General features: G+C 52.0%; 1 protein-coding gene across 2 annotated transcripts; it reads right to left on the minus strand.

Moving 5' to 3' along the window:
* Positions 1 to 232: 232 nt before the first annotated feature.
* Positions 233 to 13,963, minus strand: DHRS7C (dehydrogenase/reductase 7C). Of its 2 annotated transcripts, none has more exons than XM_047758521.1 (7): positions 13,818 to 13,963; positions 13,464 to 13,623; positions 7,781 to 7,893; positions 5,767 to 5,977; positions 3,703 to 3,795; positions 1,370 to 1,525; positions 233 to 493 (listed from the first exon to the last, which is right to left on the minus strand). In XM_047758521.1, exons 2-7 carry the CDS (start codon positions 13,615 to 13,617, stop codon positions 285 to 287), a joined length of 936 nt encoding a protein of 311 aa, XP_047614477.1. In that variant the 5' UTR covers positions 13,618 to 13,623; positions 13,818 to 13,963; the 3' UTR covers positions 233 to 284. The 2 variants fall into 2 exon arrangements, with proteins under 2 accessions (XP_047614477.1, XP_047614476.1); XM_047758520.1 differs by having other exon boundaries at positions 5,767 to 5,980.
* Between the last annotated feature and the right edge of the window lie 1,242 nt (positions 13,964 to 15,205).

Below are 15,205 nucleotides of genomic sequence, written 5' to 3' on the forward strand. Positions count from 1 at the left end.
CAGAAAGTTCTATCTGGCTTGGAGCTGTTATGGTTCCTGTTTTTCTGCTGGGCTGTCACCCTACAGAGTTGAGAATTTTCTCTAAGTGTGTCCTGGGGATGTCGCACGGGAGACACCCGGAGGTCCCGTGAGAGGGGGCCACCCTCACTGGGATGGTGGACAGCCCCCACAGACGGGGCGTGGCTTGGGGGACCGGGGCCGCCAGTGCTGAGAGGACCGAGGAACCGGCACCTTCCAGGAAAGCCTTTATTCCCTGGGTGGGGGGAACCGTCTGGCCCCTGCCGTTAACCCTCCTCTGGGACGTTGAGCTTCTCCTTCACCCCACAGGCCACCACGGCGAAAAAGAACTCGGGGAAGAAGGTGCGGACGTACATGGCGGCCCTGGGGATGGGGTTGGCCAGGAAGACCTCCTGCTTCTTCCGTCTCACGGTGCGCATCACCTCCTCGGCCACGTCTACCGGGTGCGCCCCGTAGGTCAGCTTCCTGAAAAAGACTGAAGCGCCCCCAGGAGGGGGCGGGGTCATGGGAGCCTCAGGCGGGGGCGGAGCCTCGGGCGGGGGCGGAGCATCCGCTGGCCGAGCATCCCTGGGGAGGGCGCTTAACCCCTTGCGCCTCAGCTTCCTCATCTGTAAAGTGGGCGCAGTTTGCTACCTTATGAACATCCCAGGGCGGTGATGAGCCGCAGCGAGGATGAAAAGCTAGGAAGGTACCAGGAGGTGCTAGATGTATTAAAGGGCTGATCTGATCATTGCTGCCAATCTGGGCTTGTGGGGAGCCTCCCGGAACAGCTGGCCCACATCTTGGCTCATCTTGATTCCCTAATAGAGCCTCCGGCAGAGAGTGGCTTCTCTGTTTAGAACATTCTAGAATGATGACAATAGGGGCATTTACCGAGCACTCACTGTGTGCTGGCTGCTGTTCCAAACCCTCTGTGAGCCAGAACTTTCCTCCCTAAGATTCCACAAGGGAAGTGTCCGTGTTGAAATGTTTGCTGTGAGCCAGAGGTGAGCTTCAAATGCAGCCTGTCTGGCACCCCGCTCTCGGCTTCTCCGGGCTGCCTCCTCGGGCAGGGGGAGCAGGAGGTTCTCAAAGACCACATCCTGGCTGTTCCACGTGGGAACCTGAGGCCCAAAGACAGGCACTCTCTGGCCAAGGTCACAGAGCCTGTGAGTGATGGAGTCCAGCCCGGCCTTGGTCTGCTGGTTGCAGGTTAGTCCTGCTGCCTCAGGACGAAAGTTTGGGGGGCCCTGCCTGCTGTTATCGGGGCCCAGGGCCCCACTGCCCAGGGTTTCATGTGTCTGGAACACCCCTCGGGTGCCCCGGGAGCCCTCCCCAGCCCCCAGCCCTCTGGTTCCCTCTGAAAGCTCACATTTCCAGACGGAGGCCTCCCAGTTCCCTTGGCCGGGATCAACGTGGTAGGAGCGGATAAAAGTGGGGCTCACGGTGCTGACAACCACGTCAAACTCCTCCACCTCCGCCCTCAGGCAGTCGAAGAAGCCCAGCGCCGCGTGCTTGGAGGCAGCGTCTGCGAGAGAAAAGCAGCCGGAGGTGGGTGCGTTTAGACAACGCATGTATGGCCCTTGGGCTCGCGTGGCCTCTGCACCTGTGTTCCATTCTCCCAAACGGAATGTACTGGATGAAGATGGACTGAGTTGCTGTTACCCCTCCTTTGTGCATGAGGAAGAATGAAAAGTTATGTAAGTGGGTACCAGTCTGCAGAGCCTCGACGGGGACCCAGGCCTCCTGTCTCCTGTCTCATCAGGACACCTCTCGTGGCTCACAGTGGCCCCAACCTTGTCTGCAGGAAAAGAGTTATCATTGCCATCAGGGCAGCGCAAAGCAAAACCCACCAGGAGACGCCACGTCACACCACTAGGGTGGCTAAAGTCAAAAAGACAGAACAGCAAGTGTTGGCCGCGAGTGGAGAGGCTGGTACACCTGTGCCTCGCAGGTGGGTGTGTGAGACAGCAAAGCTGCTTTGGAAAACCGGCCACTGGTCTTCAACCATCTAAACATAGAGTCACCGGGGGACCCACTTTTGGGTTTATGCCCAAGAGGAATAACAACGTTCATCCACATAAAAGCTACGACAGGAATGTGCACGGTAGTCTTATTTATCATGGCCAAAACACAGGAACACGGGAGTTCCCTGGTAGCGAAGCGCTTAAGGATCTAGCATTGTCACTGCTGTGATGTGGGTTGGATCTCAGGAATTTACGCATGCCGCGGGGAGGAGGGCATCCCCCCAACAAAGGATTATCAACGTGTTATTTATTTACTAACCAACCTGTGGATTTCTTCAATCATTCAATAGTGAAGCTCCCGCTCTAGGCTGCGTCCTGGGTAGGGCACTGGAGGCAGAGGTGGGCTGCGGCGGTAGTGATCCATGAGGTGTGACTGGTGCCGAGAGGCCCCTGGGCCAAGACAGGACGGGCACCTCCACGCCTACCTGTCTCGCCTGAGCCCCTGGAGCCTGGGTGTTGCTGTGGCAACCAGGGATGCTGTGGTTCTTTTGGGTGGAAAAGGAAACTTGCTGGGCAGTCATATGACCTCGGTCGCTGCCAGGCCAGCCCCTGGTGCCTGGCAGAAGCCAGACCAGGAGGAAGAGAGGGCCTGGGGTGGGCCCAGGTGGCCTCTGCTGTTCTGACATTAAGTGGGACACCCTGCACCCCTCAATCCCTCAGTTGCGGAGAAGCCAGACCTCTCCCAGGTCGGGATGGAGAGAGCCTGCCTGGGTTATTCTCTGCCCTCCAGATGTGTCTCAGAAGTGCTCCGAGGAAACCAGTGCATCGGGGTCCCTGTTGGTTGGTGGCCAAAGGGCCCACTGGGTTGGGTTGCCCGTGCCACAGTGTATCACATCACTGCTGTCTGTGTCCCTAGAACCTGGCTCTAGGCATTTGCTGTCTGGTGAATGAATGAAGGCAGGGAGTAAGTGGAGTGTAATCCAGCTGCTGAAAATGACATGTGTGGAGAGTTTGTGAGTAGAAGGTAACGTGGTGACGACCACAGATGGGCTGGGGCAGAGAAGGAACAAGGGATGTGGCAAAGACGGCCCTGTGCAGACCCAGCTCCGTTCTCCTTCTCCTGGACCCATGGGTGGGCTGTGACTCCCAGCATCCCTTGCAGTGAGATGTAAGCCTGTGACTGGGTTCCCACCAAAAGGCTGTGAGCAGTGCGGTATGTCAGCGCCTGGCCCAGGAGTTTTGACATTGGGCACATCTCCCCGATGCTCTGTGCCCTCTTCTTGCCAGCCAGAACCCACACGGGGTGGGAACCAGCTTTGACTGCATGGAAAATGCCACCATGATCCCGGGCCCCTAAGTGACCATGAGGAATGGTGTCAGTGGCATTAGTTCTTCCTAATGCCTTTCAAAGAAAGAAAGTACCCTCTGAAATGAATGTTTGAAGCAAAACCTCCTGGGAGTTCCCTGGTGTCTCAACGGGTTAAGGATCTGGTATTGTTACTGCTGTGGTGCAGGGTTGATCCCTGGCCTGGGAACTTCTGAATGCCATGAGTGCCACAGGAAAAAAAAAAAAAAAAAAAAAAAAAAGAGGAGCTGAAGGGATGAAGAAAAGCCAACAGATGCTTTCAGCTCTGGACCTCCTCCCCCCGTGTAACCACATGCCTAGTCCAAGACATAACATCCTCTGTCTAATAAGACATAAACCATAAGACGCAACGTGTTTGTCTGAGCAACTTACAGGCTGTGCGGAACGGGATCCCCAGCCTCCCTTGGATGTTATTCACTAGCACGATTTGGCCGGTCCTCCTGGAGATCATGTTGGGAAGCAGGGCTAGAAAGCACAGAGTCACGGTTACAGAGCTGAGATGGAGTCAGGTGGCCGCAGGCAGACCCCGCCTCCAGACCCTCTCCTCACCCTGGGCTCGTCTTCCTCCCCGCTCGTTAGATTACAGCGGGATGCAGATGGAACGGGACCTGCATTTTCTAGGAGTGGGCTGGGCTCACCTAGGGCACGGCTGGGTGCTGTGCAGTGACCCATGCGTGTGCGGGACGTGGGACTGATGTCAGAAGTGAGAAAGGCGATCCCTTTCCTCCTCTCCTAGTGCTTCACTGCCTACAGGTCTCACCTTGGCTCCGGTGGGTCTCGAACGCCCCTCTCGCATGTGCTCATCTTTTGACCAAGAGGGAAAGCCCTCAGCTCTGGGTCTTGGGAGAACTTGCTACTTTGTCTCGATTTCAGGCTTTCTTCCATTTATGGAGAGGGAAAGGGGTTCTTAATGTATGGTAAAGATCTCCTCCTAAATTGAATTCATTGACAAATGAGGCAATGCAGAGAAAGACACGGAGTGAAGGAGCTCCCTGGTGGCTCAGCAGGTTAAGGATCTGGCATTATCTCTGCTGTAGCTCAGGTCGCTGCTGTGACGCGACTGTGATCCTGGCCCAGGAACTTCCATATGTCAGGGGTGCAGCCAAAAAAATTTTAAAAGTTTGGAGTGTGTACAGTACAGGTGGAATAAGGAGATGCCCAGAGACCCAGTCTCGCATTCCTCACTTTGATGCCAGCGAACCCTGAGCTCTCAGAGGCTGAGTGAATGATACACTTTGGCTGGCCTGTCTGCTGTGTCCACAGCGACTGGGCTGGAGGAAACTGATCTCTGGGGCATTTTAAAAAATTTTATTAAAGTATAGTTGATTTACAATATTATGCCAACTTCTGCTTTACAGCAGAGTGACCCAGTCCTCCATCTGTCTGTCTGTCTGTCTGTGTCTACGTCTATGTATATACACATTCCCTTTCTCATACTCTCTTCCATCAGGGTCTATCCCAAGAGACTGGATAGAGTTCCCTGTGCTGTGCAGCAGGACCTCATTGCTTATCCATTCTGAATGGAGTCGTTTGCATCCATCAACCCCAAACTCCCAGGCCATCCCACTCCGTCCCCTCTGGGACATTGTGGAGCCTCTGGGAAGTTCTCTTTCTGTTCCAAATGCCTCTTTCCCATCATCCATCACAGTTCTCAGCATCCCATTATCGTGGAGATTCTGGCCAGAGGGAAGCAGCTCTAAGTTGACCTTTCTCAGCCTTTGCCAGGGCCCCCTACTCCCTAAGTGTAGCCCTTCTCCGTGCTTATATTCTCCCTTTTGTGGTTCTGCTTGGATAAACTTTATCGGTGGGGGTGGGGGAACGCGTCAGCTCCTGGCTCTATTCCACGTCATCTCTAGCCACCCGACTGCCTCCACTTCAGACCTGCATTTGAACTTGGCTGCTAGAAGTGTCCACACAGGAACCACCGGATTACCCTTAAAAGAAAGACATCCTCCTGCCTTCCCATTTCTGCAAAGAGATTGACAGTATTCTGGGTCTCTTGTACTTTGGGATAAAGTCTTTCTCTTTCATGACTGAGGACAGAGTGTCTGCCTTTGGACCAACCATCACGGTTAGGGGCAGATCAAGCCCAAGGTCAGTATATTCAAAGATGTGCGGGGGATGAAGACAGTGGTCCAGAGACGTGGAATGGCATTGGAGGGGAGCCGCGGATATGAGTAAGAAAAGAGGAATGCAGGGCAGGGCTTGGGGTGGGAGCTTCAGAGAGAGAGAGGGTGGAATACACTAGCAGGACAATTTCACGTTCCCTTTCTTTCATTGGCGTTTATAGTCAGATGCTGAAAGCTTTCACCAAATAAGCAGGGGTTTTAGTGAGGGGGGCTGGAGGCTCAGAAGTGGATGTCTGGCTGGATGACAGAACCCTCTCTTGAGCAGCCCATGGCCCAGAAATCCACGGGAAGGTCAAACTCACAAGACCTTTGGTCAATGTGATGGGTCCAAAGTAATTGGCGTCCATGATCTTTTTGTCGAGCTCCAGAGAAATCTTATGGGCAGGTCCTTTCACCTTCATGCTGGCGTTGCTGATGAGGATGTCCACGCAGCCGTAGCAATCCAGGACCTCTTTGGCCACATCCTGGACGCAGCTGATGTCTGAGAGGTCCAAGAGGACCAGCTTTGGGGTGAATGTCTGCTGGACCAATGAGAAAGTCAAGGCACGTGTGGATACATTCCCCAAGACTTTGGGGCTCTTCAACCTAAGAGCCACCCCTTTTGAAATTCAGACCTCATGGAATGGTGACAGTCAGATGAGGAGAAAGGGGCAGAGCTGACTCTGGAAGGAAGGAAATTGACGGGAAAGATGCGTTCTTGGGGACCAGAATAACAACAGCATTCCAGACATGCAAACATGCAGTCCTAAGCCTGACCTTCTGGTCATGGGGCCAGACCCGAGGAATCCACATGGAGACTATGCACCGATGCCCGGGTGAGGTCACTATGCATAACATTTCTGAGCTCCTTTTTGGAAACTGCCTTCAAAGTGGCTTCTAAGCCACCGGAGAATCTGTCCAGTACTTGGTAGCCACGCTTTGGTTTTGACCAAAACCATACACACAACACAGTTTTTTTAGAGTGCCATCTGTGTGCCCGCCCTTGTGTTCAGCCCTAAGCACTTGTTGTCATCAAGGTTCTCATGACTTAGGAGGGGCACGGATGGAAAAGTTGGACATCCCATGTTGTAAATACCATCCCAGTGTTTGACAAACACTCGTCCTGAGCTGTGCCGTGAGAAAGGGGGTTCCCAGGTCAAATTTGTTTGGGAAATGCAGGTTAGTATATGTCCTTCTCAGAGATACTCAATGTACATTGGTGTATCAAAGGCTCTGAAAAGTCCTGCAGTAACGCAATTAGTCAGACCGACTTGGCCAAACTCAGTATTTCCTGTACCTTGAACTCTAGATCCTATTACCTTACACTCAATACCTAATAAGATCCCAAGACATCTCCCTTGGAGGGCGCCGTGTTGTCCTGTCTGCTCCATCTCTTCAAATGTCAGACGTGGTTCTGGATTATTTTTGGCTATTTCCCAAACCAAGCTCAACATCAAGGATGAAGATTAAAAAAAAAAAAAATCCCAAAGAGATCTCTGAAAGCCATCTCTTAAATGGTGCTCCAGAAATGCTTTGAAAACCTCGGCTGCATTGAAATGGGTCCACTTCCTCTATAATTTCATAGAAGGGGATGTCATTTCCCTGATTCTTGGATGGAAATACTATGTGAGGCATTATTATTATTATTATTATTTAAATTGTACTGGAGTGGAGTCGACTTACGATGATGTGTTCGTTTCAGGTGAACAGCAAAGGGAATCAGGTCTACATAGAAATATATCTCTTCTTTTCCGGGTTCTATTCCCACAGAGGCCACCATAGTGTATTGAGTAGATTTCCCTGTGCTCCGCGGTGGGTGCTTGGTAGTTGTCACTTTTATGTATAATAGAGCGCATATTCCAATCCCAACCTTCCAGTTTTTTCCCTCCCCCTGCAACGTTTCCTCTTTGGTAACCATAAGTTTGATGTTGAAATCTTTGAATTGGTTTCTATTTTGTGAATAAGCTCTTTTGTATCATTTTTTATTAGATTCCACATGTTAATGATCTCATGTTTGAAGTATTATTTTTTTAAAAAAATCAGCCACGCGTGTGGATACCCAGAGTCCATAACTGTGACATGTCCTGCCTTTGGGGTCCTCTTTGAACCTGACGTCAATAGAATGGGGGGGGGGGTGGTGTTGGCTCAGTGGCTAGAGAGCTGACATGGTAAATGGTCAAAATGAGTCAATCCCCAAATGGGCAGAGTCAAGGTGAATGAGACCTTTGCCTTATCTTGGCCCAAAGCAATCACCAAACTTCACCCAAAGGGCTGCCCTCCAACAATCAACCAAGGTGAAGCAAGCCCAGGCGTTGCCCGCGCTGGCTGCCAGAAGGCCTTACCTTGCTGGGGTCAGCCACGCTGATGAGGGCATCGTACAGGGTCTGAAGCCTCTCCCAGTTCTTTCCGCACAGCACCAGCCTGGCCCCGCCGGTGTGGAACACCCGCGCACACTCTGTGGGGAAGAAGGAAAGAGGACAGAAATGCACTGTGTGGATGAAACCACTGGCAGGGAGCCCCTCTCTCTCGCAAAGTCAGGCGTTCAAGGAACTTAAAAGTCTGGAGCCATGAGTTCCTTTAGAGGTCACCGCATTCAACTGTTTCTGGAATTTCTTCTTGTTTCCAGCCTTGGCAGGGTTGCCCTCCTGCGAAGGGCAGCTGGGGATGGTGTGAAATCGCCCCTCCCCCAGTGGCTGGTTCTGGTCGCCAGGACATTCTTTCTTAACCTGGACACAAAGATGATGCTGTCCAACGAGACCCCCAGAACCACAGCTGTAAATATGTCTCAATCTAAAGATATCGGAGAGTTCCCTGGTGGCCTAGTGCATCCTTAACCTCTAGGCCATGAGGGAACTCCTCCAATATCTTTATCACCAGGGAACCCTAGTGTGGGTTCCATCCCTAGCCTGGAAACTTCCGTATGCTCTTTGGACCCCCCCAAAGATATTGGAGGCAGCTACCAAGCTTTTTCAGACCAATGTCACTAGTTTCCTCCACATTTTCTCTGTGGGCGGTTATTCCAGCCAGGGTTCTTTTTTTTTTTTTTTTTTTTAATTAAAAAAGTAAACCTGCCTTCTGTTGAGCTAGTCTTACTCTGGATGTATTTCTGACTCACCCACTGTTCTCATCTGGGCAATGGCTGGTTGATACGAGTATTCTTTTTCTTTCTTTCTTTTTTTTTTTGCTTTTTAGGGCCATACCCGCAGCATATGGAGGTTCCCAGGCTAGGGGTCTAATTGGAGCTACAGCTGCCGGCCCACACCACAGCCACAGCAACACCAAATCTGAACCACATCTGCGACCTACACCATAGCTCATGGCAATACCAGATCCTCAACCCACTGAGCGAGACCAGGGATCGAACCCGCAACCTCATGGTTTCTAGTTGGATTCGTTTCCACTGTGCCACAACGGGAGCTCCAATAGAAGTATTCTTATGTGGCCATAACATTGATATTTTAAAACATGAAGAGCTAACAGATTTTGACAGTTTGCTTGCTTTAGTGGCTATCAAAAGAGACTTGCATACATGAGCTCATTTAATTCTCACGGTAACCTTATGCAGTTGTTGTTTTGGTTGAGTTCCCTAGAAGCAGAGCCTAAGACAGGAATTCAGGTGCCCTGGATTATTCGAGGGGAGTGGTCTTCAGGCACAGGTACAGGGCAAGGATGTGGTCTCAGGTCAAGTCTAGCCTTGGCTGGATCTAAGGAAGGCTCTGGAGTGTACACTCAACTGCAAAGCTGTCCCACCTGGGTGCAGGAGGGCCAGTCTGATGATGCGATGCTTTCCTCTGTGGGTGGGTACCAAGGGTGTCCACTGGCAGAGGGCGAGGCTCTGAGCCATGGCTGCCAACCCTCATGGCACCTGGGGCAAGGATGAACTGACCAGGTACAGGGATCTGGGAAGGGCACCACCAATACTTCCTACTGGGAGTACCCATTACTGTCTCATTTTACACCAAGCAGGGGTGGACCCGGACTGACCACAGATGCCAAAGGGTAGTTGGGAGGCACTGGGTGCCCACTAGAGGCTGGACATCCTGGGTGTGATGTCTGCAAGTGATCTTGGGGTTGTGTGACTTTCTCCCGCCAGTCTCAGCAGCTGGGGCAGGGGGAGAAGAGGGGACCAGCTGGATGGGACAGTTGGCTGGTGTTGGATAAGTAGGCACTGTGGGCAGGGAGTTGTGGTATTGGAAAGAGCTTAACGGAGGTGCTGGACCATTCAGCCTAAGCCGGAGAGGAGCAGGAGTGAAGGCAGGAGGGGCTGATAGAGAAGAAAAGGAGAGGCTCTAGGGAGGAAAGGTCTCAGAAGGGCACCTTGAATTGTTAGGACCACAGAGAATGGGCGAGTTCTCTAACTGGAGGTGTCTTGGTGAGAAAAGGGCTGCCCATGATGCTCCTGGATGGCAAGATGCAGCAGAGACGTCCCTCTAATTCCAAGTGACTCTGAGGCAGTCAGTCAAGATCCCAGCATGTCTTGGAAAGTGTCAGGAAGAGCCTAATCTTTACTTGGAATACTTTACAAATTTTATTTGGAAATATAAATATGCAAAAAAGCAAAGAACATTTTGATAAACAATCGGGGGGGGGGTAGATTAACTCCCAGTTATTAAAATACATTATACAGTGACAGAGAGGACAGCACTATTAGAGGTTTGAGTATAGATAGAAATACTGATTAAAAATAGAGCCGAGTATTCATAAAAATTTAATACATGACAAAGTTAGCACATGGAGTCAGTGGGGAAAGAACCTACTACTTTAAAGTGGTATTTGGGAGTTCCCTGGTGGCTCAGTGGGTTAAGGATCTGGCATTGTCCCTTAGCGTGACTCAGGTCGCTGCCATGCTGCAGTTTGATCCCTGGCCCTAGAATTTATGCGTGCCACAGGTGCGACCAAAAAGAAAAAAAAAATCCCGTTGGGTCCCTTGTTCAGGAGCAGGTTGGGGCTGTCCCTCCCTCCAGGGGTGATGGGCACCTTTACAAGCTGGGCACTGGGGCAGCCGTGGGTCTGTGGCCAGGAGTCAGACCAAGCCTCTGGCCTTGACCTCCTTAGGAGAGGCAGCCATGGGAGTTCATTACCATCAGCCATTCTCCCTCTTCTCCGCTGACACCCTTTCCCAGGTGGACCTGGAAGCCGGGAGCCCAGTGGTGCATCACTGCTTTGGTGCAGCCCAAAGACGCATTCCCAAAGGGGCCATTTCTGTCCAGGTATTAGTTATCATACCCACGTGTTTTAATTTTATTCATTTTTGTTGCCACACCTGCGGTGTGCAGAGGTTCCCCGGGGCCAGGGATTGAACCTGCATCTCAGGAGTAACCAGAGCTACAGCAGTGACAATGCTGGATCCCCAGCCCACTCAGTTACCAGGGAGCGCCTCTTATTTGATTCCTTATCAGCTCAGCACAGCCTGTATCTTGTGTTGAGCCCGTGGGTACCAGGCTTTTTCTTTTCATGCAGCAACCATCCACGGAGCCCTTACTTTCATAGTTTCTCAAATTGAAGATGCCATCAGCCTGTAAGGGGCTTTCTGACTTGAGAGACACACAAATGCAAAAGGATAGCCTGTGACTCTCCCTCGATGGAGAGACAATTAGCCGACTTTCAGAAATGTCGAAAGTTGAAAATCTTGCCTTAGAGGCGTGAGACCCAGGCAGGGGCTGTGCCCCCTGAAGCAGTTCAAGTACAGGGGTGAAGTGTTTTGAGAATCACTCTGGCTGCAGACACAGTGGGTACAAGGTGTCCTGATGGCTGATGTGGCTGAATTGTGTGGGTTTGGGGCGAGGGTTAGAAGTCCTGGACTCTGTCTGCCTGGGTCCCCTAGGAAACAGCTTGGCACTGGGCTCCTGGCTGCCAGCCGCTGCTACCCATTGGCTTGGGTCAGGTTCCACGGCCCAGGCGCGTGTCACAGGCTGCACAGAGCCTGCGTCATCAGCTTGGTGCCCCTGGCTTTTTTCTTGCCTTGGACCTGGGAAACAGAGCACTTTGAACCTGGCATCACCTTGGTCAGTTCCATAGTCTGGCTAAGCATTTATTTAAGGTCACACACGCCCAGCTTCTCGAGTTACTTCTAAATACTCGGACTTAATTTTTTCCTGCTTTGCGTTTCTTCCGACGGCGAGTCCGTGAGACACAGTAAGAAAGAGCAATGACATTCGTCACGGCGAAACGAGACCACTCCTCTGAAAATGCCTTTTCCTGCATTCCTGGTGTGTATAATGTTTGATGATGATAGGAGGAGATTTTGAAAAATGAAGAAACAGGACTCCTATATCAAATACCCCTCTCAGTAATAGAGGTCGTATCTGGTAAGATGGAAAATCAGAACGGCTGGAGAACCGAACAGCCTTCTCGACCACCAGGGTCTCATCCACACCTGCAGTTGACTTCATCCCACACGCCTTTCAGACACCCCTGGGTCATTGACCAGGAGGGTCCATCTCCTGGGACAACTGAGAAACACCCAGAAACACCATGAATAATAGTGTATTTTGGGGAGGAGCCACGGAGCCCAGGAGCCAGCTCCTCAGGGACCCTCCGAGAGGGAGGAGCAGCCAAGGTGGCGGGGGATGCAGGTGATGGAGGGGTCTTGTGTTGGCAGCTGGCCGGACATGAGGTGGGGGTGTCCTGTGTTAAAGAGCATCTTGCCCCAGAGATGAACGCTGAGTGTCTCTGGGTGGGCGTTCCTGCTCTGTTTCCCCAGCGCCCCCGCCGCTACTCCGTGTTGTCTTGTGTCTGGTCTGCTAGGCACACGTGTGTGTCCCTGGAGAGAGGGAGTCTGTCCTCCCTCCCCCTGCGCCATCCCCTTGGAGTACTGAATTGAATGAGGCAGGATATCCTCCTGGGAAACTGCTTCCAGACCCGGCCATAGGGGCTATGCAGGACGCTAGTCTGGCTGCCTTCCTCTTCGGTGTTTATCCCGTGGGCAACCCAAGCTGATCACCCATGGACACTGAACCCACTCTGGATGTGTGCGTACGCGCTGCTGTTGGGATGCCCAAGAGAAGAAGGCTCTGAGGCAGCTGCCAGATGGGAAGTTACAAACGTTCTTGTGACGGTGGCACCACGCAGTGGATTCCCAGCCCACCAGCGGCCCCTTCTCAGTAGCCAGGATGCTCATTGAGTGACCTCATGCGTGGTTGGCTAGTGTGTTCTACATTTGATGAAAAATAACAAAAAAAAAAAAAAAACCAGCAGATTATCCCCACACTATATTATATAACACATGGGGCTGCACTGCCATTGCTAGGAATGAGCAAGACGCACATACCCAAGGATACATACTATCTCTTGTGTCACAGACGCCACCTGTGGAGGGGCTATCTATCTGAGGCCATCTGATGCAGAAGCTGCAGATTTAAATGCCTTCAAGGCCAGGAGGTGAGATGCTTGAGAGAACCAGGCCACATGTGACACAATAGGGATGAGTGGGGTGTGTGGCACGCTGTCATTTGCATGTTCTGTCTAAATCTGCTCATCATTCTCCCCATTGCTAACTCTTGAGAGGTGCCCACTACCGCTCCAGGCACTGTTCTAAGCTCTTTCCATCTCTCAGTTCATTTATTCATCACAAGAGCACAATGAAGCACAGCATTCCAGTTTCCCTGCTTCCAGATGGACAATCTAAGGCCAGGAAGTGCAGTCACCAGCTAGTAAGTGGTGAAGCCAAGAATTGCACCCAGTCCCCAAGTCTGGCCTGGTGACCAGTTCACTGCCCCGGCTGAGGGCTTGGCATGTCACAATTTCTGGAAACCCCCCATGGAGGCAAAACAAAACACATCTATAGACCGACCGTGGCCCACAGGCTGCGTTTACAGCCCCAAGCCTTCCCATGCCCTCATTTCTCAGGCGAGGAAGCCACAGCCGCCAAGAAAGAAGACACTCGCTGGTTAAGAACACTTGCCAGGGGAGAACCCAGCCTCAACCCCCTCCCCGTCTGCCTGGCAGGCTCACCCCCGCACCACCCCATCGCCTCTCATCCTGCCGGGTGGGCGTGGGCCCCCGTGGGGGGCCAGGCTCGCTTACCCTTGCCCAGTCCTGAGATGGCATCAGTAATGACCACCACTTTGTTCTGCACGGCGGACTTGGACCACAACCTGGACACCTCCTGGTAGATGAAGAGGAGGCCGCTGATCCCCAAGAGCAGCAAGGGCAGCACGAGCACGGCTGTGACACCCATCTTGGCCTGGGGGATGATGGGCAAAGGCATTGGCTTGGTGGAGAGACCCCGGTGGGGACCCAGGGCAGGGGGAGCCCCAAGGCTGCAGGGCGCCCCTCCAGGGAGCTGGCTCCGTGCAACCTCCCCAAGGGCTGCTCCCCAGCCGACCTCCTGGCCGGCCTGCTAATCCCCAAATGGTCAATGAAGAGGAAATTACTCACAGCGTCTCCGAAAGCAGACGGAATCCAGGGGCCTGCCCTCCCAAAGGTTAAGGACAAATTTAATTAAAATGGGTCTGCATTTTTGGAAGGAAATCCATGTGTTAAGGCCACTTGCTCTGGCCCTAATGGCTATTTATAGCTCTCAGTGCACTAAAGGGCTTTCGGGGTAAATATAGTGTCTATTCTGATATTCAGGAACACATGCTGGCCGGGTCTGGTTTCAGAGTTCCTGCCAAGCCTCTTAAAGCTCTCCCGGTGCCTCACTCATAGAGGGTTCCTCTGCCCTTTGGGGCTGGGCCTTAGGGATCGGGACCTGGGGTTTCAGCACAAATATCCCCACCACCGCCACCCCCCCCCAGCCCCTGCTCCCCCGTTCCTGTGTTTCCAGGTGGTTCAGCAGCGAGCCATCTGGCCTTTCCTCTCTGGTTGGGGGTGAAAAGCCCAGGAAATCTGTTAAACAGAATGGAGCCTGTTGCAGAGTGAACCACTAAGAGGTGTGACGTGAGCGATTGGAAGCGGCAGGTTGCGGGTGATGCTCTTTAGTCAAGCTCTGCCACCTCTCTGAGCCTTAGCCTTCTCATCTGTAAAATGGGCATAACGCTCATCTTGCAGGACTGTTGGGAGAACAAAATAAGATGCTGCACATCCACAGCAGACTCTGGCCCATGAGACGAAAACTATGGTTGTCTTTAGCGATCAGCAATCCTAAGACTACACTCACGATGGAGCACGAGGGACGATCCTGTGAGGAAAAGAATGTAGACATGTATGTGTGGCTGGGTCATTTTGCTGTACAGGAGAAAAGTGACAGAACACTGTAAACCAGCTATAATGGAAACAATAAAAATCATTAAAAAAAAAAAAAGAATATTAAGACTAGGAGTTCCTGCTGTGGCTCAGCAGAAACAAACCCAACTAGTATCTGTGAGGATTCAGGTTCGATCCCTGGCCTCCCTCAGTGGGTTAAGGATCCAGTGTTGCTGTGAGCGGGGATGTAGGCTGCACACTTGACTCAGATCTGGCGTTGCAGTGGCTGTGATGTAGGCTGGCAGCCACAGCTCTGATTCAACCCCTAGCCTGGGAACTTCCCTATGCTGCAGGTGCAGCCCTAAAAAAAAGAAAAAAAAAAGAAGAAGAAGAAGAAGAAGAAAATATAAAATAAAATAGATGGGATTATTCCCTCACATTTACAAATGAGAAAACTGAGGCTTAGAGACAAGTGACTTGCCCAAGGTCAAAGTGAGGAGCTGAGATTTACATTCAGGCCGTTTGGCTCCAGAGTCCACACTCTTAATCACAGCTATATTCCTTCCCACAAAATGCTAAAAAAAAAAGAAAGAAAAAAAAATCTAGTTCCTGCTGCGGTGCAACAGGATCAAAGGCATCTC

The sequence above is a fragment of the Phacochoerus africanus genome, chromosome 14 (assembly GCF_016906955.1).
Source record: "Phacochoerus africanus isolate WHEZ1 chromosome 14, ROS_Pafr_v1, whole genome shotgun sequence".
NCBI classification, from domain to species: Eukaryota; Metazoa; Chordata; class Mammalia; order Artiodactyla; family Suidae; genus Phacochoerus; species Phacochoerus africanus.

Coding starts and splice junctions, on each gene's coding strand:
- DHRS7C (XM_047758520.1), bottom strand. CDS start 13,617: ATGGGTGTCACAGCCGTGCTCGTGCTGCCCTTGCTGCTCTTGGGGATC. Junction 3,796..5,766: donor ACCCATCACATTGACCAAAG/GTCTTGTGAGTT, acceptor TGTGCTTTCTAG/CCCTGCTTCCCAACATGATC. Junction 494..1,369: donor GGAGGCCTCCGTCTGGAAAT/GTGAGCTTTCAG, acceptor GGGGCGCTTCAG/TCTTTTTCAGGAAGCTGACC.